At 40.9% G+C, this 26,209-nt stretch overlaps 2 protein-coding genes across 3 annotated transcripts in view; one reads left to right on the forward strand and one right to left on the reverse strand.

Annotated features, from left to right (window-relative positions):
- Positions 1-13,937, forward strand: part of LOC128484310 (interferon-induced, double-stranded RNA-activated protein kinase-like) — a 31,076-nt gene extending 17,139 nt beyond the window's left edge. Inside the window, exons 12-20 of the mRNA XM_053460651.1 lie at positions 258-313; positions 1,949-2,017; positions 3,739-3,861; positions 6,799-6,924; positions 10,063-10,252; positions 12,112-12,255; positions 12,706-12,804; positions 13,099-13,161; positions 13,782-13,937. Coding sequence (XP_053316626.1) covers positions 258-313; positions 1,949-2,017; positions 3,739-3,861; positions 6,799-6,924; positions 10,063-10,252; positions 12,112-12,255; positions 12,706-12,804; positions 13,099-13,161; positions 13,782-13,892 — 981 coding nt within the window. The 3' untranslated portion in view covers positions 13,893-13,937. The remainder of the gene's footprint in view (positions 1-257; positions 314-1,948; positions 2,018-3,738; positions 3,862-6,798; positions 6,925-10,062; positions 10,253-12,111; positions 12,256-12,705; positions 12,805-13,098; positions 13,162-13,781) is intronic.
- A 4,394-nt stretch (positions 13,938-18,331) lies between these two features.
- Positions 18,332-23,305, reverse strand: CEBPZOS (CEBPZ opposite strand). 2 transcript variants are annotated; one of them, XM_053459385.1, is made up of 5 exons: positions 23,197-23,305; positions 20,023-20,142; positions 19,648-19,692; positions 18,540-18,621; positions 18,332-18,458 (listed from the first exon to the last, which is right to left on the reverse strand). In XM_053459385.1, coding segments are annotated over exons 2-5 (231 nt in total). In that variant the 5' UTR covers positions 20,126-20,142; positions 23,197-23,305; the 3' UTR covers positions 18,332-18,457. The 2 variants fall into 2 exon arrangements, with proteins under 2 accessions (XP_053315360.1, XP_053315361.1); XM_053459386.1 differs by having other exon boundaries at positions 23,190-23,294.
- Positions 23,306-26,209: the final 2,904 nt, after the last annotated feature.

The raw sequence follows: 26,209 nt of genomic DNA on the forward strand, positions 1-26,209 counted from the left end.
TGAATTAAAACTTCAACACTCCTGCCAACTTATATCCTAGTGAATAAACCCCAGAGTGTGATTTTTTTTAATATGATCGGTATTTTTTAGATTTTGTAACTTTTTTAAACTTTTTATGTTTGAAAAAATAAAGTAGGCACATTTAGTTATATAAAATACAGGAAACATGTTAAAATGTTTCTGTATTATTTTCAGTTATATTGGTTTTGTTGACTTGTGACTCCAGTTTTCATTTTTTTCCTACTGATTTTCTGTAGCAATCACTTCCTGTAACTGGAAGGACCACTCCAATTGCTCCATCCAGAACACAAAGGTATTTATTTATTATTTAAACATATACATTAAAAAGTGTCTGTTTTCATAAATAGTTGTTCATGTATTTCTTAATAAACCATCAATTTAGGGTTAATTGTAATTGCCTTCTGTATATAGGAAGTACCATCCTGTACTCATACTGATTGGCTGCTCGTTTTGTGTATTTTAAATTATGGTAACATTTTCTAAACCGTGCAAAATTCAGATGTTAAAATCTATTTGTAGGGTGACAGGTTCCCAGTGGTGGTGTAGCTCTGTTATATAAAGTGTATAAACCAGTAATTTTAAGCCTGCCACCAAAGCCCATAATTTTCAAGGTTTCCACCAGTGAAAATAGTTATGTGCAAATATCACCTTCTGTACTTTTGAACTTTACTAGTGTGTGTGATGCATAAAGAAAAAAATGCACTGAAACATTTAACCCCTTAATGTCCAATGACGGACCAGACACGTCACACAATAACAGTCAGGTAACGACCAATGACATGCCTGGCACGTCATGGCATTAAACAAGCTTAGACAGTGATCTGTCTGGCCCCTCCCCGGGTCATCAGTGTCCGCCATACACTTTTAAAAGGGCTTAGGAGGCGATCAATTTCAATAGTGTAGCTGAAATGCCTCGATAGCGAGGCATTCAGAAATACGGAACACCCATCCCAGGATGCGCTCTGACCGCTCTGGAGAGTGGTCACAACCGCCACTGCAAGAGATTTTGCCATTTGCAAGATGGCTGTGTGTCCTTTAAAAAAATAACCAAGTTCTGAAACTCTGGCTCCCCTTGAACTATGCAAGTCAATGGAGCCCAGCTTTCTAATCACAATGTGATTTGTAAAATATTTGAAGAAAAAAATAGCTAATAAAAAAAATGTGGTAACATTTAAAAATTATTATGCAGTCATGTAACCATTTAGCGCTGTATCTTCTCAGAAATCTTGACATGGAAAGAGTTAAAATAAAAGCATTTCAAATACCCAAGGGGTGTCTACTTGACTTAAATGAAATGTTTTATGGAGTACATTGGAGTGACCAGATTCAAAGATAGGGCATAGGCACAGTCTGACCAAAATGGGAAAAAAAGCGCCCTTCCCAAATGTGGCTTTTTAGCCCCCAAATACTAGACAAACCCATGTTTGTCTAGTATTTGTACAAAGGTTTAAAGGTAACATCAGGAAATATTACTTTACTAAAAGGGTAATGGATGCATGGAATAGCCTTCCAGCAGAAGTGGTAGATGTTAATACAAGCATTGGGGTAGGCATAAGGCCAGATATAAGATAAGACCAGGGACTAAGGAATATATTCAGAGGTTGGGCAGACTGGATGGGCCGAATGGTTCTTATCTGCCGTCACTTTCTATGTTTCTATGAGAAATATGTATTTGAAATAAATTATGTAAACAAGATACACTATTCTTCTAGCCATAAAATGTCTTGGTAAAGTCCTGCTTCTAGCTACAACTCTAGCCACATACCCTTTAACAGGTGCTCTTTCACCATTTGAAGTGTTGTAGCTTATGCAGACACTTTTGGGACAAAGCTATGATCTTCATCAAACTTTAAATTAAATGTTTTGTAGTACAAACCCCAAATCATAAGGTCCAACTAAATATCCTATAACACTTTTTTCTTTCCAGAAGAATAGAGTTAGCACCAACTTTCATGAACATAGCGGTAGAAAGGAGCACGCTGACTCAGGATGAAACGTGAGTTATGATATTTTTATTAGTACCGTATTGGCCCGAATATAGGCCGCACTTTTTCCCCCCACTTTAAGTCTTTAAAGTGGGGGTGCGGCAGGCAGCGGGGTTAGGATACAGATCCCCCGCAGCGGTGCAGGGGACCTGTATCCTACTGTCTGATACGCTCAGACAGCCTCCCCTGCCAGCACTTCCCACGGGGGGATTACCGGCACGGGAGGTTGTCTAAGCGCATCGCACGGACGTTCACCGGCAGCGGCGATGCGCCGTTGCCGGTGAATGTGCGCACGATGCATTCTAACCCCCCCGACTTACCAGGGCAGACTCCCGGGTCTTGCAGGGCCGGCGGAAGACATCTACGCAATACGCGTATACAACTTCCGGTACCGGCACTTCCGCTGAGTGCCGGCACCGGGAGTTGTATACACGATGTGCATAGATGTCCCCCTCCGGCCCCGTAAGACACCCGGGAGTCTGCTCTGGTAAGTCGGGGGGGGGGGGCAGAGTGGCAGCATATCTCGAGGGGGGGAGAGGACAGAGTGGCAGCGTATCTCGAGGGGGGGGAGGACAGAGTGGCAGCGTATCTCGAGGGGGGGGGGGAGGACAGAGTGGCAGCGTATCTCGAGGGGGGGGAGGACAGAGTGGCAGCGTATCTCGAGGGGGGGGGAGGACAGAGTGGCAGCGTATCTCGAGGGGGGGGACAGAGTGGCAGCGTATCTCGGGGAGGGGGAGAGGACAGAGTGGCAGCATATCTCGGAGGGGGAGAGGACAGAGTGGCAGCATATCTCGGAGGGGGAGGACAGAGTGGCAGCATATCTCGGAGGGGGAGGACAGAGTGGCAGCATGTTTTTGGTGCTTTTTTAAAGAAAAAAAAAATTTCTTTAAAAAAGCACCAAACTTTTAGGGTGCGGCCTATATACGGGGGCGGCCTATATCCGAGCCAATACGGTATTATTATTGCTGTCAGAGTTATATAACCGCAATGAGCTTTACAATGAAGACAATATTTGTGGAGGTACCTTCTCATTGAAACATACAGTATGTATGTAGGGGAAATGGATTCAGAAATGCTAGATGTCTAGAAGTATGATCACTAGGTGGTTGGTTCCTTGTTGCAGTAGATGGTATCACTATTGTTTATGCTGTTGTCCTTTTAACTGAAATATGATACTTCCTCCAGTTTTCCTTTTGCACTGCAAAGTCTGTGAGGAACACTGCAGAGCTGCTCAGTATTTAAGCCAATTTAACAGGGCAATGCACCATGGTGTTGGATGGCAGCTGGCAGGGTGGCAGGCCTCAAACTAGTGAGGCCAACAACAATAGCCAGTAAAGTATACAACAGTGTTTGAGTGAATCTCCATATGTTTCACTGAAACAATGACTCAAACTCTGTGTCACAAATGCCTCTTTAAAGGCAAAGATGTTATTTATAAACTAAATACAAAGGTGCGCTTTTGATCCAAATTATTTTTTTTTGTAGCGGTAGTAAGGTGGTAGGAATGATAGGATTCATTGTATATAGCTAAGTACCAATGATCTGATGTGCTTTCCTAAGAGTTTATAAGATAGGGGGCAGTCTGGTGGACTGGCAGAGAGATAAATATAGTAACAAAGCTGGGTATATAAATATATTAGTACTGAAAAATTGTGGAATAGCCTAGTAGGAAAATGATCATTAAAACCTCAGCTTGTGTTCATTGTTTTCATGTTTTGATTTATTTTTCTAGACTGTTACGGGACTTTGATGATCTAACCGTACTTGGCGAAGGTGGATTTGGAACCGTTTTTAAAGCAAGGAAAAAACTGGATGAAAAGTACTATGTTGTAAAAAAAGTTATGTTTTGTGGCAAGTAAGTGATCAAGCGTTTGCCACATTACCTTGTACCAAATTTACTCTTTTGCTAATATATGAAATCTATAGATAATCTGTAATTTCCTAGACCTGACATTTCAGTTCAAGTCGCGGGATAAAAATATAATTTTGCCTCTGTATAAATCAATGGTAAGGCCGCACCTTGAATATGCTGTGCAATTTTGGGCACCTATTCTAAAGAAGGATATCATAGCACTAGAAAGGGTGCAGAGGCGGGCTACAAAATTAATAAAAGGAATGGAGCACTATAGTTATGAAGAAAGGTTAACAAATTTAAATCTGTTTAGTTTAGAAAAACAGCACCTCAGAGGGGATATGATAGCATTATATAAATATATTCGGGGACAATACAAACCATTGTGTGGAAATCTGTTCATAAACAGGACTATGCATAGGACACGTGGTCACGCATTTAGACTGGAGGAAAGGAGATTAAGTCTAAGGCAGAGGAAAGGTTTTTTTTTACAGTAAGGACAATAAGGAAGTGGAATTCTCTGCCTGCAGAGTCTGTACAGATGTTTAAACAGCAACTAGATGTATACTTGGAAAAACATAATATTTGGGGATATAATCTTTAATTATGGGGAAACAGCTTATTGATCCAAGGAGAAATTTTGGGGTCAAGAAGGAATTTTTTTCCCTGGTTAGTGCAAAATTGGAAAGAGCGAAACTGGGGTTTTTTTTTGCCTTCTTTTGGATCAACAGCAACAATTTGCTGTTTGGCAAAATACTATGTATGTAATATGACTGGTAATAGAGACCTGTTTAGAGGTTAAAATAAACAATGGGTGTGAGTAATGGTGGGAACAGTTATCTTAACTTCCCCCTCTCATGGGTTTAGTAAGGGTTGCCACCCGTCCTGGTTTTAGCAGGATTGTCCTAGAATAAAGAGGAGAGTCCCGGACTTACCTTTGTAGTGGAAACCCCTGGGCTTGTGGTGGAGGTTGTGTTCAGCGTAACACGACACTGTGGTAATAGCACGGCAGCTCGCTATGTGTGCGAGCTACATTGAAGATTGGCTATGAGTAAGTATTTTGCATAAAGTCTTGTTAGTGTATGTGTTTTTATGTTGGTGTCTGTGTCTAGATATTTTAGTGCATGAGTGTGTGGGAGTATGTTGGTGTCTGTGTGTGGATATCATAATGTCTGTGTTTGGGTATGTTAGTGTATGTCTGGGTGTGTTAGTGTTTGTGTTGGTATGTTTTCCTGTGCTTCTAAGTATCTTAGCACGGTATGTATGTTAGTATATGTGTTTGGTTATGTTAGTGTGCGTGTTTCTAGATATGTTAGTGTGTTTGTATCCTTGTATGTTAATGTGCATGTGGTTATGTGTCCAGGAATCAGATGGACACAAAACGTAAAGTGCAAAACATCTTCATTTAAATAACCCAGTAAACAAAGCAAAATCGTGATCCAGGACCATACACCAAAAGACAAGCTGAGGTCAGGAACCAAGAGGGGTACTGTCAGTGCAAGAAGGCATGTCAGTGCAACACAAGGACAAGTAGGAAATGGGCCTAGCTGCTTAAATAGCCTGGAAGGGGTTGGCTGACCAGGTGAGTAACCGTGGTAACAAAGGAGTAAAATAAGTTTGGTAAACATCAGCTGAGTCAGCCTAACACATGGAAGAAAAAACTACTCATTTATTATTTATTCATTAGGGATGCACCGAAATTAAAATTCTGGACCGAAACTGAAAATTCAGCGTTCACTTGGCTGAAACCGAAAATGACCCACCACCTTTTAAAAATAAATAATAACCACACTTTTAGTAAATTGGCCAATAACATTTCAATAACAATATATATATATATATATATGTGTGATTAACAACAATCTTACTCCTATCATGCCCAGGCAACTAGTACATGCTAGAACCTGGGCATGATAGTAGTGTGATTACAGCCTCCCTATGCCATGCTACACACACTTACACATCCATGCTATCACACAAACTCATTCACAAACATTCATTCACAAGCATTCATTCAGTCATACTCATTCCCTTAATCACGCATACTTGCTTATACACCCTCCCCCACCCCCTTCCCTGAACTGCTGAGCTCTCACTCGCAGACTTCTGCAGGGGCCCTACTGCTCCCCTCTGTGTTGCTTGCACAGTGTTCGAACAACTTCTCTTGTTGGAATGGAGCAGAGTCATGTGTCATTCACATGACTCCACTGGGTTCCTGCTTCTCCTGGCCGATACAAGAGACGCTGCTTACTCACTGTGCGACCAACACACAGGTAAGCAGCCTGGCCCCTGTGGACGATTATGTTCGGCCGTTTTTTTCCATTTCAGACGATAATTTTCCCGATAATTTCGTCCGATATATTTCGGCCACCTATGTCTCGGTGCATCCCTATTTATTATTCATCAGCTGAGTGTAAAAACACAGAGTAGTTCAGCCAGACTTTGATATAATGTTAGTGCATGCATCTGGGTATGTCAGTGTCTTCTTGTTTATGTTTTAGTATGTCTGTGTCCGGGTATGTTAGTACATGTGTTAGTGTGTCTGTGTACATGTGTATGAATGCCCAATTGTGAGTGGATGCGTGCTAGTGGGAATATGTGTGTCTAACTCGTCTCTCCTTACTTCTCCATTTTCTCTTCTTTCTCAGTTCTCTTCTTTACTCTCATGCCACCCTTATCATCTCTGTCTTCTCCTCCCTTCTATGCTTTTCTCTTCCTCTTTTCTTTCTTGTCACTCTACCATCTCCTCTCATTTCTAATTTTTCTCATCTCGCTCTTTTCTGTTCCCCCTTTTATATCCTTTCTCTTTTTAAATTATTTTTTTCTCTCATCTCCTTCTCTCCTCTCACTTGTCTAAAAATATGTGACTTATAGATGGAAAATACCCCAAATTATTTTGTGTGGTTATCTAAACTAATCACCATTTTTGTTTTAATTTAGAAAGTCAGTGCAAGAGGTCAAAGTTTTAGCTCGCCTGGAACATCCAAACATTGTTCGGTATTACCATTCCTGGACTGGAATGGATGTCTCTAGTTCTACTAACAGTTCCTCTAGTTCTGCGAGCAGGTAAAACCCAATTTGTATTCCTGAATGTATATTAAACTTTACAGTATGCTGGTCAAACTTTCGCCTTTGTGCAGAAAAAGCTCATTATAAATGGTGAAGCCTGGGAGTTGAACCATCATTTAATGAATATACCGTATTTGCTCGATTATAAGACGACCCTCCAAAATCTGAATATTAACTTAGGAAAAAAAAGAAAAAGCCTGAATATAAGACGACCCCAAAGGAAAAAAGTTTTACCAGTAAATGTTAATTCATGTAAACTATTTTTTTTAATAAAAGCTATGATTGAGAAAAATATTTTTTTTGTTTTTATTTCTTGTATTTTCCAACCTGTCCCCCAGTTACGCACATCTGCCCCCAGGCTTGCCACTCCAATATGGCACTGTGGCCCATGATATGCCTTTTAACCCTCTATATGCCACTGTGCCCCATGGTATGCCTTTTGACCCCCTATGTGCCACTCTGCCTCCAGAAATGCCTTATACCCCTATATCCCATTCTGGCATTTAGGGGGTTAAAATGCATATTATGGGGCAGAGTGGCATATAGGGAGGTATAAGGCATTTCAGGAGGCAGAGTGGCATTAAGGGAGTTAAAAGGCATTGTATAGAGCACTCTGCCTCCAGAAATGCCTTATACCCCTATATGCCACTCTGGCATTTAGGGGGTTAAAAGGCATATTATGGGGCAGAATGCCATATAGGGAGGTATAAGGCATTTCAGGAGGAAGAGTGCTCTATTAAATGACCCCTTAACGCCACTCCAGAAATGCCCTATGCCCCCATTTAAAACACACACACACCCTATACCCCCATTTAACTAACACACACTCTCTCTCTCTCTCTCTCTCTCTCTCTCTCTCTCATCTCTCTCTCTCTCTCATCTCTCTCACCCCTCTCAGCCCTCTCTTACCGGTGCTTCCAGCCGGGGCAGCGGGTTGACATCGCCTTCCGCTGCAGCCGGAAGGAGGTGGAGTTGGTAGCGGGGGTTTGTATGCGTCCGTCGCGTATACTTTCCCCGGCTGTCAGAGATCAGAGTTCGGTGCGGCACCGGTACGGGGAGCTCTGATCTCTGACAGTCGGGGAAGGTCTACGCAACGGACGCAGACAACCCCCGCTGCTAGCCACACCTCCTTCCGGCTGCAGCGGACGTTGTCTACGCGGATCGCGTAGACGTCAACCCGCTGCCCCGGCAACACAGCAGGAAGCACCGGTAAGTGTGTGTATGATATGCGGGGGGAGTGAGACAGGAGGATCCAGGTCCCCTGCAGCGGTGCGGGGGATCTGGATCTTAGTCTCCTAATCAGACCTCTATTTGAGGTCTGATTAGAAGACCACCCTGATTAGAAGACGAGGGGTATTTTTCAGAGCATTTGCTCTGAAAAAAACCTCGTCTTATAATCGAGCAAATACGGTACTTTATGGAGAATGACTAATAAGAGTGCTTGACTGGGAAAGACAGACCTAGAAGCTGTTAAACAGTTTAAACATACATTAAAAGATGTGTGTTTTGGGATTTTTTAAAGTGCATCTGCCATGGTAAAATGACATGATGTCACTTTGTAGAGGGCCAATTTTTACCTATACAATGTGCTAGCCAATTGGCCTGTGCTAAAGATAAAAACTACATGGATGCCAGGTGGCATGTGAGTGTACTCACAATTCTCTATGCTGCATAACGCAATGCATTGAACGAGCAAACAGCATTCAGGGATTGAACAGAAGGCAGTCAGGGTAAGCGCACATGCACTTGCAGTACCCAGGCAGCCATACTGAAATGTCCCAATAAATTACACCATGCAGGTAACTTATAAAACTCTGTGTATATATATATATATATATATATATATATATATATATATATAGGCTGCAACAACTAATAGATAAAATCGATAATAATCGATAATGAAAATCGTTGCCAACGAATTTCATTATGGATTAGTTGAATCGATTTTATGGATTGTAAAATGAGGGTTTTTTCAGAGCAAATGCTCTGAAAGATACCCCTCGTTTTATAATCCGACCTCAAGCAGAGGTATCACATGACCTTCCGGTGCTCCACCATAGAAGCCCCAGCGCAAGTGCCGGCAGCAGCGGAGGTTGTCTGTGCACATCCCTCAAACGTTCACCAGCTCCGAGATGCGGACAGACAACCACCGCTGCTGCCGGCATTTCCGCCGGGGCTTCTATGGTGGAGCACTGGAAGGTCATCATGTGACACCGGCGCTCCATCATAGAAGCCCATCAGAGGAAGTGCCGGCAGCCGCAGAGGCTGCCGGAGAGGAGCATCCGGGTCCCCTGCAGCGCTCTGAAAAAAAACCTTGTCTTATAATCAAGCAGATACGGTATTATGCTCTCGGCAGTAGTAAGAACATGGGAGAAGTTTTTTTTTTTTTTGGAAATCTTTCAAAAACATATGGACAGATTTATTATGTCCTACTGAGCAATGATAACACTTTGTTACATATTGGGTTTGCTTTAAATAATTGCCATATACTTATGTATGTTGGAGGCACAAATGAGCTGGCTTGGGGCCAACACTACAAATGATATTTTATCAGCACATTGGGGTACTGTTGCTTGTAAAAATATCAAGATATCGCTGCACATAACCTTTAATTTGCACTCTGTAGTAGTGTAGTGTAACTGCACTCAGTGTGTAGAAATCCATTGCGGAACCTGACTAGGGCGCAACAGAACTAGGTGGCGAGTACAGGGCTGATATGGACTGTGCATGAGTGGGGCACTATTTGGTATAAGACTGGTCCTTGGTACAGCAGTCTGGGATTGAGCAGAAAGTAGTCTGTGTGCAAGCAGCACCCGGTCAGTCATATAGTGGGACTTCCTGCGCTTGCAGCGTTCAAGTAAGTATACGTTTTTATATCTACGTTTGCTGACAGTTTTTCTAGCACATTGTATATACAACACTTACCTGAAGTGGATGCTATCCACTCTTTTTGGGATGACCAGGGAACTAAAAAACTAAAAAGTATGAAATGCATACAGATACAATGCATTAGTTTTATATGTTGTACCTGCCAATGCCTTCTACATCTCTTTCTTTTGTGATGAATAGTTTTCTTAAGGATGAGGTGATTAGCTAGTATGTATCAATTCTAATTAAAGATAATATTCCTAGTGACAGAGCACCTGGGTGTAAACAAGAGTGTCTTTTTATACAAATGGAGCTATGTGAAAATGGAACGTTAAAATCATGGATTGAAAGACGGGAGAAGATTCACAGGAACAAAAGTCTTGCCATATTTGAGCAAATTGTTGACGGAGTTGAGTACATTCATTCTTCAAAGCTCATTCACCGGGACCTAAAGGTTAGTTAAAATGTGTTATGATAAAAGTGCTTTTACCAATAGTCTTAAAAAAAGGTCATACCATAAAGAAAATGCGTACCTACCTATTTTTATTTTTGTACTTTTTTTTTAACCAACAAATATAAATGCATTCATAAAAAGGCACAAGCACAAGTGAATTAACTAGACCACTGCAACGTCTGTGTAGTATATATCCGCCTGCACATGTACACTAAATCCAAAAAACATTTATTCATGTGTCGTTTATTTATGTACACCATAGTGTTCATGAATCTGGCTTGGCAGCTGTCACGGAGCTGGATAGTCCGACCGACTACCTCCAATGACTTGTGCTCCCTTAGCCTGGGACAACACACTCTTTCCCCGGTTTACCAGTCACTAGCCAAGGCTCAGTGTAGGGGATAAACCAAAACGAAGATTGATTTATTTTTCACACACAGGGCTGGATATATCCAGCAAAGCACACATTAAAATAAAACATTGGGATACAAAACCGCCCCTTAATCTGCCTCCCAGAGACAACAGGGGTCAGTAACGGGATTAACAGTACAACAGGGTCCCAACCTCCACTAACTGTTACTGGCCAAAATCAGTTCCAGGAATGGGCGGGGTAAATGTCTGTAGTGGTGGAACTACAACATAGTAGTGCACCATGGGGTGGGCGGGGTCTGATATTAAAGTAAAACAATGGTGGTCACTACCTGGTTGCAGATCCTGGCTGTCTGCCAGAGATAATCCCCTCAGCAAGTGATGGGATGATACACTGCTGGGGGTAGCCACAGAAGTCTTTACAAAGTCAAGGCCCATAGTCAATAGGGAGGAGGCTGGCAGTCAGGCCTCTCCAGGGGCCCTGGTGATGGAGGGTTCCGTCACAGCGGCCATTAATCTTGGTTGCTAATGCAGCATTCAGGACCCCCTTTGCTGTCAGAGGCGAGAGGTTACAGATTACAGAATGCCTAGCAGAACACAGTAGAGCTCACGTAAAAGAAATGAGATTGCTCAGTAGCAGAAATTGGCATTTAAACATTAAAGTACTTGTTTCTTATTTTTTGTGAGGCTGATATGACCATATGAACATTGAAGCATTTCAACAGCAAGCCTCCATTTCTGTATAATCGGAAACTGCTGTTAAGAGGGAGCCTATAATGTTATTACTTTAGGCAAGAACACAGCAACCTAAGGTTGCATTTCACCTCTCAGTATCTCTAATTTATGAACTGTGTCCAAACATTAGAAGTGAAAAAGATGAGACATTTGATTATGGAATTTTACTTTAATTGGAAGGGCTATGATTTAACTACTTCTACTCCACAGTAGGTCCTATCAGAGAGATCTACTGCAGGGGTGCCTGGTCATTAACAAGGGAGTTTTTAAGAGAGCTTAACATTTGTATGAACTTTGTATGAAGGGGCCGACTCACCCTGTATAATGTATACAGGAATCAGATGTCAAAGTAAAAAAACTATTCTGACATTAATCATGCATTATATGGGCATATTGGGGTTGGCCATTTGTAAAGCATAGTGAAGTCAATGACTAGAAAAGGTTTGAAGTTAATACATCACAGATAGCTACGGTTAAGCAATTCAGACCGACTGTACTTTAATTGTATGAAGGGTGAGTACATTGGATAAATGTTATCACTGCAGATTACATTTCTCAGGAATTACCTGAGCTATGTAGGGCTGTGTAAAGAAGAGTAGGGGTGCATGTATGTGGAATTAAAAAGATACTAAGAGCATCAAACATGTTTCCTTTAAAGAGTTGAGTGGGATGTTGTTTCCATTAATACAAACAATTGAATATCTGAAATGTAAATGTACTTGAGAATAATGAATTATTGTCTCTATTTGTTGCAGCCCGATAATATATTTTTTGCTACAGAACACAAAATAAAAATAGGTGATTTTGGCCTGGTGACTTATGTGACCGGAGAGGAGGAGAGGCAAGCACTGCTCCGTACTCATTGCACTGGAACGCGTTCTTACATGGCCCCGGAACAGGTGAATAATACCAGACAGCACTATATCCATTATCCAACAGCTGAAACAATTTCCCAGAGCCATGTAATGATCACAGCTTGGCTGTAGTTCAGATCAGACCATCTTGTCTGATTTCACATACTGCCCTATATTTCTGCAAAACTGCTGTGCTCAGAATTCCCATAAATATTATATACAGAAGGTCAGGGAGCTTGCTTTCCACCTGATTAAGTCTTGCAAGTTGATGAATATTTTTTTCATTGTTTTGTCAAAATTGTTGAATATATGGCACAGTTATTGGCACCCCTATGAATTCATATGAGAAAAATATATTTTTCGCACCCCTGCCAATCCTGACAAATTATTGTATATCTTTCTACTCTGTGCAAAGAGACTTCTTGATCTCTTTAGATGAGTATCACTATGACGACGCCATGTCTTTTTATTTTAGTTTGTGTCTTTTTCTTCCAGTATGAAGATGCTTATGAAAATGAAGTGGACATCTACTCATTGGGATTGATACTAATAGAACTTTTTATCAAATTTAGTACATACCATGAGAAAGAAAAGGTACATATTTGAAAAATATTGCTTGATTAACAAATGAATAACCATATGCTTTGGGGCATTATCATTGTAAAGTATATTTCCATGTGTTTTTTTGTTTGTTTTTTTAAAGTTATGTAGTTGCATACAAAACAATCTATGCTGATGACTGTGTATTACTTATTATGCGCCAAGATTGCCTTAAATATGCATGCCTTACATATAGCTAGAGAAACAGTAGTTGTCCTTTGATACTTTGGTAACCTTTGGTAATTGTTCATATGAGGTACCATATAACTTGCTTATTTTAATCCCTAGGAGTGGCCAAAGTTCCGCAATGCTGAATTTCCCCAAGAGTTTGCACAACAATTCCACTATGAGGTATGTGATAATAAAAACGTATATTGGTTCTGTTTAAAAAGTTACTGGAATTTGGTAAGGCACAGTTGTTTTAGTCGTACATATTGATCAATTAAATAAATGATAGATCCAAAATCTGTGCTACTTGGTTATATAAAGGCTAAGGAACCTAAACTCAATGCCATCTTCAGTATTTATTCTTATGCATATCTGCTGTTATCTAACTATTCAATTGTCTCATAACAATACCTTGTATCTGTAACGCCGACAATTGTCTATGACAGCTTTCTTCAGGTTAGCTAATGAAGGACCATTTAATAGGTAAGCTATTAGTTATTACTCACTTATAATATGATAGGATATATAGATATCAGGCAACAGTTCATACCAAAAGATGCGACTGTCTGAAAACGGTGAACAACATTCGTAAAGCAAATGAAAGACTTCCGTTATTAAGAATTTCTAGATAAAGTAGATCAGTGTATTTAGAAATCCGCACAAAGGCCATCTCATGGGAAAGGTTTCCTCTGCAAATAAAGATTAAACAAAGAAAGTTATTTTTTTACAGGGAGGAAAGTTAAGTAATTTAATGTGCTGCTGATGTCATTGTAGTAAACTTATAAATTCTGTTTATTTTGCAGGAATCTATCATCAAGTTAATGCTGTCCAAGGATCCTAAAAAGAGACCCAAAGCCTTGGAACTAAAGACATATTTTGGGCCAAATTCCCTTTTGAGTTCAAAAACAAGATAATCATTATGTAGTTATTAATAATGAAGAACTGTTCACTAATGAACATTATGTCAGAGCCCTGCGCGGGACTACTTTTTTAATCCCGCTCCCGCAATGTGGGTGTTCCGCTCCCGCCCGCTCCCGCCACTTTTGTGGCCAATCCCGCCCGCTCCCGCCACTTTTGTGGCCAATCATGCCCGCCTCCTTACCTAATTTCCCGCGCGGCTGCCCTCGAGTTGTTCCCTCACGGCGTCTCTTCTCTTGCTCCGCCCAGGAAGAAGACGGAGTCACAGGAAGTGACGTCACATCACGTGACTCCGTTTTGTTCCTGGGCGGAGCAAGCTAGGAGACACTGTAAGGGAGCAGCAAGAAGGCAGCCTTGCGGGACTGCACGGCATTACCGGGACCCGCAGGTACAGTGCCTGACCACCCGCTCCCGCCCGCAGCCCCAGCAAGACCGCCCGCGCCCGCAAGTTTTTTGGCAGGTCCCGCGGGACCCGCCTCCCAGTGCAGTCCTCTACATTATGTTGAATCTCTAGTCATATGGTACGAACAGTGGCAACATTTGATTATCTTGTTCAAACTGCATGTTTATCTTGTCTTTTTCGGTGCCAAAAGTTTATGTAATACATCCAGAGGGAGTGTCTCCCATTTGGAGATTAATTCACATACCTAATGGTTCACCAGAGCTGAGCTTTTCTTGGTGGATTGAAACATAGAAACATAGCATTTGACAACACATAAGAAAAGGCCTGTTTAAATCCCCTCACTGTATTAGCCTCCCCAACTTCTGCTTGGAGACTGCTCCTTTATCTACTACTATTTCCTTTCATTACCTCTAAGCATCCATGTTTCTCACTCTTCTCACAAGCTGAAAAATGAAACAAACAAAAAAAGTGTTAGTGATTTTTTTTATAATAATAAAAAAATCACTAAAATAATACAATAAATAATAAAATAATAATAAAAAAAGAAACAAAGTGAGCTAAGTGATGTCAATGTGACTTTACTGGCATTAAAAACATGTTCAAGAGGTCCCTAAGAGGACTTCTAACCACACTGCACTGATAACAGTGCAATTTAAAAAAAAAAAAAAAAGAAAATAAATAAAAAAAACCTTACATCCCATTGCCCTAGCACAACATCTAAAAGGTATAACCCCCTGCCCCCGTTCACTACCCCCAAACCCGTTATGGGGGTAGGGAACGTAGTGTATGAAAACACTATAGGGTGCAATATGTAAAGGATCAATATGACCCTCTAGAAAAAAAAAAAACTAAGGATGTGGAGTATTTCGGTAATCAGGAGAGGCAGCTAAACAATGTTGGCCGGTTTCTCTGCCGTAACACATACCCTGTGCAAAAAAATCTAAGCAACACACAAGTATTCACCTGTTCCGGGGCCATGAGTTGCAATCCCAACACGCCTAATGTAAAAATTCTACGGCTTTGTAAAAAATAATGTACACCTTATAGTATGTTGCCTATAAGTGCTGGAAAAGTATGTAAATTTTATATAAATGAGGGATTTCTGAAATCAGGACGCCTGAATTGAGACATTTGGAGTGGGTATATAGTTTACATGGGTACACTATTCACAGGAAAGGGGAATAATCGCTGAACCGACATACTGCAAAAATGGCAAACTTGAACCGGGACTTGAGGTACCAAAAACCCCTGGGACTGAAGGGGTTAAATGCCTTTAGATATTTAAAAGTTTCTATTGCATCTCCCTCCTCTCTTCTTTCTTCCAAGCATACATGTTTAGATTGGTCTTTCCTGATAATTTCTATCTTGCAAATCACTTACCATTTTTGTAGCCCTCCTCTGCACTTTCTACAATGTGTCAATAACCTTCTGGAGATGAGATCTAGCAAACTGTGCACAATACTCTAGGTGAGGCCTGAACCACCTCCCTCTTCCTGCTACTAATGCCTCTCGCTATACAACCCAACACACTGCTTGCTTTTTCCAACATTTTATTGCATTGTCTGCTTACCTTGAAGTCATCAGAAACAATAACTCCTAAGTTCCACTCTCCCATTGTCACTGACAGAATAGGGCCCCCGGTGCTATATTCTCCCTTGAGATTTTTACATCCCAAGCGCATTATTTTACATTTATTAACACTAAACTGCAGCTGCCACACTCACGACCACTCTTCTAATTCATGAAATTTCATAGGTGTCAGATTTTAAATGACCAAAGTGGGTGCTCTAACACTAGTGACCTGGAGAATGTGGGGAGGCTAATCTTTATTTTACACAATGATTTTTCTGATAACCCAGATCAGTCTCCTGATTGATTGGATTTTGCTTGAGTCAGTGAGCATTCTTAGCTGGCATTCCCACTAAATTAGTACAATGCTTAATTGGTTATAATTCTTGAAAATTCATCTTGCCAATTTAACATTGAATTATGCAAGGCTTAATCCATTAGCCTCTTTCAGTGCTGACTATTGCTGGTTATGTGTTCTACCTATTTCTCAAAGGAATCATGTGAGTGTCCTTAAAAAACCCCTTCAATCCCCTATGGAGGTACCGGTGCGTCCAAAAAACGCATTCCAAGAATCCTCTATGGACGTACCAGTACGTCCAGCCCTTCTTGCAGCGTCAGGGACACATCCCTGCCGCTGCATGGGAGATCAGGCTGTCCTTTGACATCGCCGGCTTTCTGCTGTCTGATCTGATGTAACACCTGATGTCAGGCTGAAAAAAAAAAAACGTTATTCATTTAAAAAATAATAAAAAAATCATTAAAATAATAATATAAATAATAAAAAAATAATAATGTGAGCTAAGTGATGTCATTATCCCTAAGAGGACCTCTAACCATCCTTTTAAAATATATATATATATATATATATATATATATATATATATATATATAAAAAATACAAAAAAAAAAAATGTAAAATATATATATAAAAAAAATAATCATAAAAAAAATGGAAAAACCTTACATCCCATTGCCCTAGCATAACATCTACCCAGTATAACCCTCCTGCCCCCGTTCACAACCCCCAAACCCGTTAAGCCATAAGCATAAAAATTCTACAGAAAATGTACACCTTATAGTATGTTCCCTGGTGCTGGGAAAGTATGGAAAATCTATATAAATTAGGTATTTCTGAAATCAGGATACCTGCATTGATAAACTTGGAGGGGATTTTCCATCACTTTACCTAATTTTGTGAGGATTCAGAGGGAAAATGTAAAAAAAAATTAGGTGTTTTTTTCTAATTTTCGCTAGTTTTTACTAAATTTCTCATTCTAAATTTTCAGCTAATCATCCAACTATGGTATCAAAAGAAAGCTCTATCGCTCCTTAAAAAAAACAATATATAATTTACATGGGTACACTATTCACAGGAAAAGAGAATAATTGCTGAATCGACATAGCGCAAAAATGGCAAAATTGCTCTGGGACTTGAGGTACCAAAAACCTCTGGTACCTTCAAAACCCTAATTTATCAACATTTAACTTTGCATTCCTGTTATTTAATACATTCTTACGAGAAATGCAAATGGAGCAAATTTTTTTGTTTCCTTTTTGGTCCATTCATCTTCAGATAGCACACCTGGTTTCCAGTGTCAGTATTTCTGAAATATACTTGGATTTGTTGTAATCATTGTCTTTATTAAAAATCTTTATTAAAACCTGCTATTTTGTGTTCATGTACTGTTTCAAAGCAAACTTTGAGGTTATATCCTAAAGGGAATAAAATGTAATTGATGGTTCAGTACATTGTGTAAAAGACACATCACATACCATCAAGGCAAAACAGAAATAACTTTCAACTGATAAACAGAAGCACTGCATTGGTTTCTGTTGAGTGAATATTTTTTTAGTACTTGCATCAGCGTAACTTTGAAAAACATGGACTATTTTCTTTCTATAGGGCTCAGCCTTCAGCATAAGACTCAGTACCAGTGTCTGCTTTTGTTATTCTGTAACTCAGGGTGTCCCCTGATGTGTTAAGTAAATAAGAAAAAGGGCTATATTTATTAATACAAAACTGAACACAAAATGTTAAAGCAATAATGGTGAATACAAATTGATCATTGAAGAATAAAAATCAGATAGGAATTGACAAGGAATGCTACAATGATAACGCTAACGGGGTTAATTCATTTAAAGGGGAGTTGACAGAGGAGTCTGCAGGAGAGTTATATTTCCGCTCCTTGACTTCACAATAGACTAAATTATGCATTATGCAGGGCCAGCTAAGCCCTTCTCAATGGAGAAACTTGCCCCTCATAACAAATAGTGAAGTGAGAGTTGAAACTACAACTCATCTGCCATCTGTTTAGCGATTAAACCTCAATGTAGGTTGTACAGAAAAATGGCTTCTGTAAAAAGGTGGTCTGACTTTTAAATAAACCTGCATCTTTACACTGATACACTTTACTTACAAACCTTCCAAAGCAAGTGGTCAGCCAGTGAACAACACCAACAAGATTGAATTACAAGGCAAAAAAACTTTATTGTACAGAGGCTAGATACCAGCCAATTTATTCACAGACGATTATTCGACCCATATACATATATAACTTTGTTCCATTTAATCTTGTGTTCACGATTGAATCTGTGAAAAGAAACACATAGCCACTGTAACATTTTTCTGAAGAGCTTACAGCTTATTTTAAAGTAATTTTAAAAAACTCACCAGTTTCCTTTTGCAGCCCATGTTTCTGCATCTTGTTCACGGATGCCATAAATTCCTGCCCATTCATTGGATTTATAGTATACTGTGCGTAAAGAAATTAAGCAATGGAAATATTAAGTATACTGACTGCAGTTAATCTTTCAAAGGAAAAACATAATGTCTGGTTGCTTTTTGATTGGTGGATATATTATGGCCAAAATAAAAAAATAATAAAGGAAATACAGAGAGTTCTTTAGTGTTACTTTCAACAAAGCACAACCATGTGGCTTAATACTTCTGTAAGAAGCTCTAGACCAGTGGTTGTGATATTTTTTCTGGTGTCCACACACCAACATAGACTCGGACACATAACAATTCTCCACCAAATAACACGCAAGCATTAACGTCATACATTCCAGCCATATAGAGCACACTTTGCCCAACATTACCTCTGTGTGTCAGGGAGCATTCCAGCTTACAGTGGAAGCTGCTGCGCTACTAGCACGGTGTCTGCCTGCCAGATATTGATGGAGTGATTTGTGACCACGGACCACTGACCCTTCAATACCTTTACCTGGGATTCCAGCTGGCCCTACTGTTATGCATATAATTAATTTTACATTTGTCATTGTGGCCACATGCCAATGGGCTGGTGGTGGGCCCTTAACTTTATTCCACACATTCAAAACACTGCTCTAGACTGCACCAAACAGTAACATTTGAATAGATTGTTCAGGATATTGATAATGAAGATATTATAATGGTTATTGCACCTTGTTTTGGAATGCAGGCAAAAATATAATATTTGTCCTACAACATTGCTGCCTTCAGCCTGCAAAGACATTACACACATACCCATACTATTACTATAGCAGCTAATAGAATGTACTTAGTATTTGGGCCACTCCATTAGTGACAAGACAACTTTTAAATGGTAGCAGGTTATTGTAGCAGCTTTGCAAAAAACAGTGCTCACCCACATGCTTCGTCTCCGATTATACCCACTGTGTGTGTATCAGTGTGCAGCTACATCTGCTCAAATATCAATTGGGCAGCTGTGTACAATAGGGTTCAGACAATTTTGCTATATTTTACTACAATGGACCATCATAGAAGAAAAAGAACATACCTTCTAAAATAGATGGAAATCTTCTTTTCATGGTACACCTAAAATCTAGAAGGGGATAAAATGTTACTTACACAGAGTACTAAAATATAATATACATAAATCAAATCAGGTCGCTTGAATTTAAAATGGTTATGTAGTTCCACAACTGCTGTTGCCATATAAAATCATCATATAACATCATTGCCATATAAAAGCTGTTCAAATATCTAATTTATGTTTATGAGATTAAATCTTTAGATAAAATTATTTTTGGTTAACATCTTAGAAATTACAATTATGACTTTGTCTAAGTGGAACACACTACTATACTGACAGATTCCATGAGTGTCTTAATAGTGGACAAACTGTAGTTTGATCTTATATTTTGTACGTTACCTTGACTCCCGTTCATTTTATGAAAGAGGCCATAAGCACCGACCACACCAACTACTTCCAGCAGTAAAACTCCCCTGAAGATCTTCCTAGCAACAGGCTCCATTTCAGTTCACCGCTGATCTAAAATACAATAATTGTATTGCAATTGAAACTACAAAGGAAACTATACAATATGAGCGATGGACAAAATGTTCAACCAAAAGGTAAGCATTGTATTCATTATATTTTCAGTACATATTGCTCTCCAGGTTGGAGTGGATCACAAACCGTTGCCTATGGAGACCAATTTTACAAATCCATCAGTCATGAAGGAAAACCTCTCGCCATTTGCAATCATGAAATATGAAAACACACACATATGAAGTCATAGCTCAAAGGGACATCCCAGTCATCCTATGCACATTAAGCCCTTAAGGACCAGGTTGTGTTGTTCTTTTTGTACCCTTTGTGACCAAGGCTGTTTTAACACTTTTGCGGTGCTCGTGTTTTTCTCCCATTAAGTGTATCCACACAAGTTGTGTTTTGTTTCTTTCAGGACAAGAAAGGCTTTCTTCAGATACTATTTTTTGATCACATCATCTAATTTCATATATAAAAAAAATTTGAAAAATTGGGGAACCCCTCCCACCACTTTTTCTCACTTTTCCTTATCTAAAAAAACTAATGAAAAAACTGAGTTTAGAAATACCCAGTGTTTTTCTGGGGGGTTTTTGCTACTTGGGTAATAAGTACAAGTAGCGTTTTGCCATTTCAAAACTATTTTTCCCAAATCTTGTCATTCTGCTGAAATGCGCTATTTCAGGTATCTTTGAAGCTGGCCAATGCAACCATCAAACCATATACCGTATTGGCTCGATATAGGCCGCACCCTAAAAGTTAGGTGCTTTTTTAAAGAAAAAAGTTTCTTCCCCCCCCCCGAGATATGCTGCCACTCTGTCCCAAATATGTACCCCCCCAGATATGCTGCCACTCTATTCCCCCTCTGAGATATGCTGCCACTCTACCCCCCCCGAGACCTCCACAGGGTCTTGCGGGGCCGGCGGGGGACATCTACGCATAAGGCGTATTTAACTTCCGGTGCCGGCACTTCCGCCGTGGGAAGTACCGGCAAGGAAGATTGCTCACGCAGACGTTCACCGGCTGTGGCGATGCGCGTAAACAACCTCCGCTGCCGGCACTTCTGCAAGATGTGCTTTAAAATCTCCCTTGCCGGGACTCCCCCCGTGGGATTTCCCGGAAAGGGAGATTGTTAAAGCACATCGAGCAGACGTGCCGGCAGCGGAGGTCTTTCACGCTCATTGCCACTGCCGGTGAACGTCTGCGCGATGCGGTTAGACAATCTCCCGTGCCGGCACTCCCCCCGTGGAAAGTGCCGGCAGGGGAGGCTGTCTGAGCGTATCGGAGAGTAGGATGCAGATCCCCTGCACCGCGGCGGGGGATCTGTATCCTAACCCTGCTGCCTGCCTGGCGCTCGGGACTGCATGTCCCGGGCGTCGGGCGCTAGACCCCGAATATAGCCCGCGCCCCCACTTTAAAGACTTAAAGTGGGGGGAAAAAGTGCGGCCTATATTCGGGCCAATACGGTATTTTTGAAAACAAGACACCCCAAGGTATTTCAAATGCTGGTATTTTAACCCTTTCCGTGCACTACCACCCTTTGTCAAACTTTGTGGTAGTAATTTATTTTGTAAAAAAATATTTTTTAAGTACATTAATGCCACAAACTTTAGGAGTGAATATGTAGGTGTTTTGAAATCTGGAGGTGGTAAGCTAATTAGTGGTTATTGTAAAAGCTAGGACAATGCTAGAAAAGGCCTGTGTTTGTATAAGAAATTGGCTTAGTGACAGGGTGCAAAGAGTCAGCTATCATAATTATTAAAGTTCATATGATGGCTTGAGCATCGCTTTAGAATATCTAGAGATGTATTTATATGTGTCCGTGTCTAATAAAAACACCTGGGAACTCTCTGGTTTTCGCCCAGACACTAGGTGAAGCGCCACTTGCCTGAGTCACTCCATGGGAAACTCTGGGTCACGTGAACAGCGTTTGGCATGCCCCGCCCACTTCCCCATTAACAGTAATGTCAGATCCTACCCACATCCCACAAGGGGAGGGGGCTCCAGGTATGCTAATGAATATTTGAAGTCTTTCAAGAATTATTTTCATTCAAATATTAAAAAGGTACATGAGACGATACCCTGATATAAAAAATAAAAGTGGTGAGGTGCCTTGTGTTTCCCTCTCGTAAATAAGGTGAAAAGGTGTGGTAGGGCCACAGTGGAGACAAAATCCCCAATTGTCCCCAAAGCCTAAGAAGAGCAGGACTCTTCAAGGAGAGGGGGTGTTCATGGCCTGACTTCACTGTAGCATTTTTAGTGCAAAACAAAAAAAAATTATAAACCACATCAAAAATCAATGTGCACAAAAACAACAAATAAATGTGCCTGTGAACGTGCGACCAAAGTTTGCATTACAAAAACATGTCTCCCTCCTCTCACCAGCCATAGGCCAAGGCGGTGAGAGGTAACAAAAAAGGCGCAGAGAAGGTGCTTTGTACCAACCAGCAATTAGTGAATTTGGTTCCTGCATCACAGCTATATCTGTACCTGTTACAAACTACAGGCAGATAATTATATCCCTCTGTCACTAGAAGGCGTTAATGTACTAATTACTTATATAAGGGTTATCCAATAACCCCATATCTTAATAATTGAGGGGGGGAATCCTCATTCCACCCATTCTAATACACCAGGGTACACACATTGTACAATATTCACATGTTCCCATTTATACAATTAACTTTTTTTCTTCTTCAAGGTCACACAGACATTGCATATGGAACCCTGGGCTTATAGCAAAAGTTATTCACATTTTTTTCATTTAAATATTTAAAAAAACTTGAGGCGTTTGTGTCAAGTATGAATGAAAACATTATAACGTGTAGTATGGGCTGTTGAAAATTAAAAAAATAATAATAATAATAATAATTTCATTCATCCCAAATGTCAAGGGCATGACTGAAAGCTACTATCCAGGCTTCGGACACGGGAACAGAGAACAGTATTAGATGGCGCCACGTGCGTCTTGCTATAATGGAAACGTTTAAATCTAACTGTTTTTGACTGTCAAGCATAATAGATAAAACCCAAACAAATCCTCCGCCTACCTCTTACCGAATAAGCGCTCTTCCTACGGGTGGCTTTGTAACGCTCTACGAAACGAAGATCACGTGTCTCGTTGGTATCCGAGGCTTGTTTTCAGGGCCTTTCTATAGGAGTTCTAAACACAAAAGCCAAACCACTTTGATCTCACTGTGCATCTAACATCTAACGCATGCGACATTTTCTTGGTGGTGATTCCACTTAACACCTTTTAAATGACCGTCATTTACCATTGGAGCATTTAAGTTAAGTCACATATGCAATGCTTACAATAGGATGGGAAACACGGAATAACAGTTATAACACCCTAGTAGTAAAGCAATCCATTCTATTAGAGAGCATGTGTGTGGCAACAGAACTTGTTTGTGATTCGGTGGTGGACTGATTGCAATTTATATAATTGAGTCATGGGAGTGGGGTCCTGTCGCGTCCACTGACTGCCTATTTCCCCTTTTAATGGCCACATCCCACAAAGGTTCCCAAGTGAGCTCCTAAGTTCAATACAGAATGGAAAAAAAGGCCATCCTCTAAAGAGATGTCCCTGCCCCTGCAACAAAGTCAAGATGTGCTGGTACGTCCTAACAGGTTCCTTGGCTCAAGTTTTCATAATGTACCATTATGTCCTAAGGGTACTGAAAGGGTTAAATAGCCCTAGGTGTGAAATAATCTAGGTACGTCACTGATGGCATCTGTAAAATGTTGAAGGTAGAACAGAAAGGTTTGCACTTTCCTCATGTCCTCATCTATTGCAAGCTGTTTTCCATTGCTGAAAATGATTGGTGTTGCTACAGTAAAGAAAAAAAATATTTGATCCCCTGCTGATTTTGTACGTTTGCCCACTAACAAAGACATGATCGGTCTATAATTTTAATGGTAGGTTTATTTGAGAGTGAGAGACAGAACAACAACAAAAAAATCCAGAATAACACATTTCAAAGAAGTTAGACATTGATTTGCATTTTACTCAATGAAATAAGTATTTGATCCCCTATCAACATACCTGGGAACATTCCCGGGTGAGCTCTGCTCCTCCGTTTCTCCGGGTCCATTTTTTCCTTTACATGGGGGTGTTCCCCCAGATGTCAGCAGGTACGCCCGCTGATGCCAGTGGGACTGCCTGCTGACATCAGTGTGCAGTCCTGGCCGGGTAGCCGGAGCCGAGAAGTTCCCAGGTATGCCCATCAATCAGCAAGATGTCTGGCTCCCAGGTGTCTTTTATACAGGTAACAAATTGAGATTAGGAGCACTCTCAAAGGGTGTGCTCCTAATCTCAGTTTGTTACCTGTATAAAAACCACCTGTCCACCGAAGCAATCAATTACTCAGATTCCAAACTCTCCACCATGGCCAAGACCAAAGAGCTGTCCAAGGATGTCAGGGACAAGATTGTAGACCTTCACTGCTCAAGAAAGCACATGTACAGGCCTGTCTGAAGTTTGCCAATTAACATCTGAATGATGCAGAGGGAGAACTGGGTGAAAGTGTTGTGGTCAGATGAGACCAAAATCTAGCTATTTGGCATCAACTCAACTCGCAGTGTTTGGAGGAGGAGGTATGCTGCCTATGACCCCAAGAACACCATCCACACCATCAAACATGGAGGTAGAAAGATAATTCTTTGGGGGTGTTTTTCTGCTAAGGGGACAGGACAACTTCACTGCATCAAAGGGACGATGGATGAGACCATGTACCGTGAAAGCTTGGGTGAGAACCTCCTTCCCTCAGCCAGGGTATTGAAAATGGGTCAAGGCAACAAAGAAGTGGCTCAAGAAGAAGCACATTGAGGTCCTGGAGTGGCCTAGCCAGTCCCATAGAAAATCTGTGGAGGGAGCTGAAGGTTCGAGTTGCCAAACGTCAGCCTCGAAACCTCAATGACTTGAAGAGGATCTGCAAAGAGGAGTGGGACAAAATCCCTCCTGAGATGTGTGCAAACCTGGTGGCCAACAACAAGAAACGTCTGACCTCTGTCATTGCCAGCAAGGGTTTTGCCACCAAGTACTAAGTCATGCTTATTTCACTGAGTAAAATGCAAATCAATTTTCAACTTATTATTCTGTTTTTGTTGTTATTGTTATTCTGTCTCTCACTGTTCAAATAAACCTACCATTAACATTATAGACCGATCATGTCTGTCAGTGGGCAAACACACAAAATCAGCAGGGGATCAAATTTTTTCCTTCACTGTACTTACATGATAATGTGCACTCAACACGTCTTTATAACAAGTCCAAAACTATCAGTGTATTATCTATACATTCTAAGTTATCCTTAGTATAATTTCCCCAAGAGTGATCTAAATGTCTCATAAAATCCTCGTGATAAGTCGGAAAGCATCTGTGTGTACAAAATAGGGAGCTGGAATATGAGACAATGTTTTCAATTTTAGTAGTGGAAACTAGGGGAACTACCGTATTTGCTCGATTATAAGACGAGGTTTTTTTTCAGAGCAAATGCTCTGAAAAATACCCCTCGTCTTATAATCGGGGTCGTCTTCTAATCAGACCTCAAATAGAGGTCTGATTAGGAGACTAAGATCCAGATCCCCCGCACCGCTGCAGGGGACCTGGATCCTCCTATCGTCGCCCCCCCTGCACGCACGCACGCACTTACCGGTGCTTCCGGAGGTGAAGTTGGCAGCGGGGGTTTGTATGCGTCCGTCGCAAATACCTTCCCCGACTGTCAGAGATCAGAGTTCCAGAGTTCCTGATCGCTGACAGCCGGGGAAGGTATTTGCGACGGACGCATACAAACCCCCGCTGCCAACTCCACCTCCTTCCGGCTGCCGCGGAATGAGACGTCAACCCGCTGCCCCGGCAATACAGCAGGAAATTGGAAGCACCGGTAAGTAAGTGTGTGTGTGTGTGTGTGTGTGTGTAGGGCATTTCTGGAATGCCTTACACCCCTATATGCCACTCTGGCACTTAGGGGGTTAAAAGGCATATTATGGGGCAGAGTGGCATATAGGGAGGTATAAGGCATTTCAGGAGGCAGAGTGGCGTTAAGGGGGCATTTAATAGAGCACTCTG

The sequence above is a fragment of the Spea bombifrons genome, chromosome 3, assembly GCF_027358695.1.
Source record: "Spea bombifrons isolate aSpeBom1 chromosome 3, aSpeBom1.2.pri, whole genome shotgun sequence".
Lineage (NCBI taxonomy): Eukaryota > Metazoa > Chordata > Amphibia > Anura > Pelobatidae > Spea > Spea bombifrons.

What these genes read in the sequence shown, in the direction of transcription:
- CEBPZOS (XM_053459385.1), bottom strand. Translation starts at nt 20,125, where the DNA reads ATGGAGCCTGTTGCTAGGAAGATCTTCAGGGGAGTTTTACTGCTGGAA. An exon ending in TAAAATGAACGGGAGTCAAG is followed by an intron (nt 19,693 to 20,022) that starts GTAACGTACAAA and finishes ATCCCCTTCTAG; the next exon opens with ATTTTAGGTGTACCATGAAA. An exon ending in ATTTCCATCTATTTTAGAAG is followed by an intron (nt 18,622 to 19,647) that starts GTATGTTCTTTT and finishes CTTTACGCACAG; the next exon opens with TATACTATAAATCCAATGAA.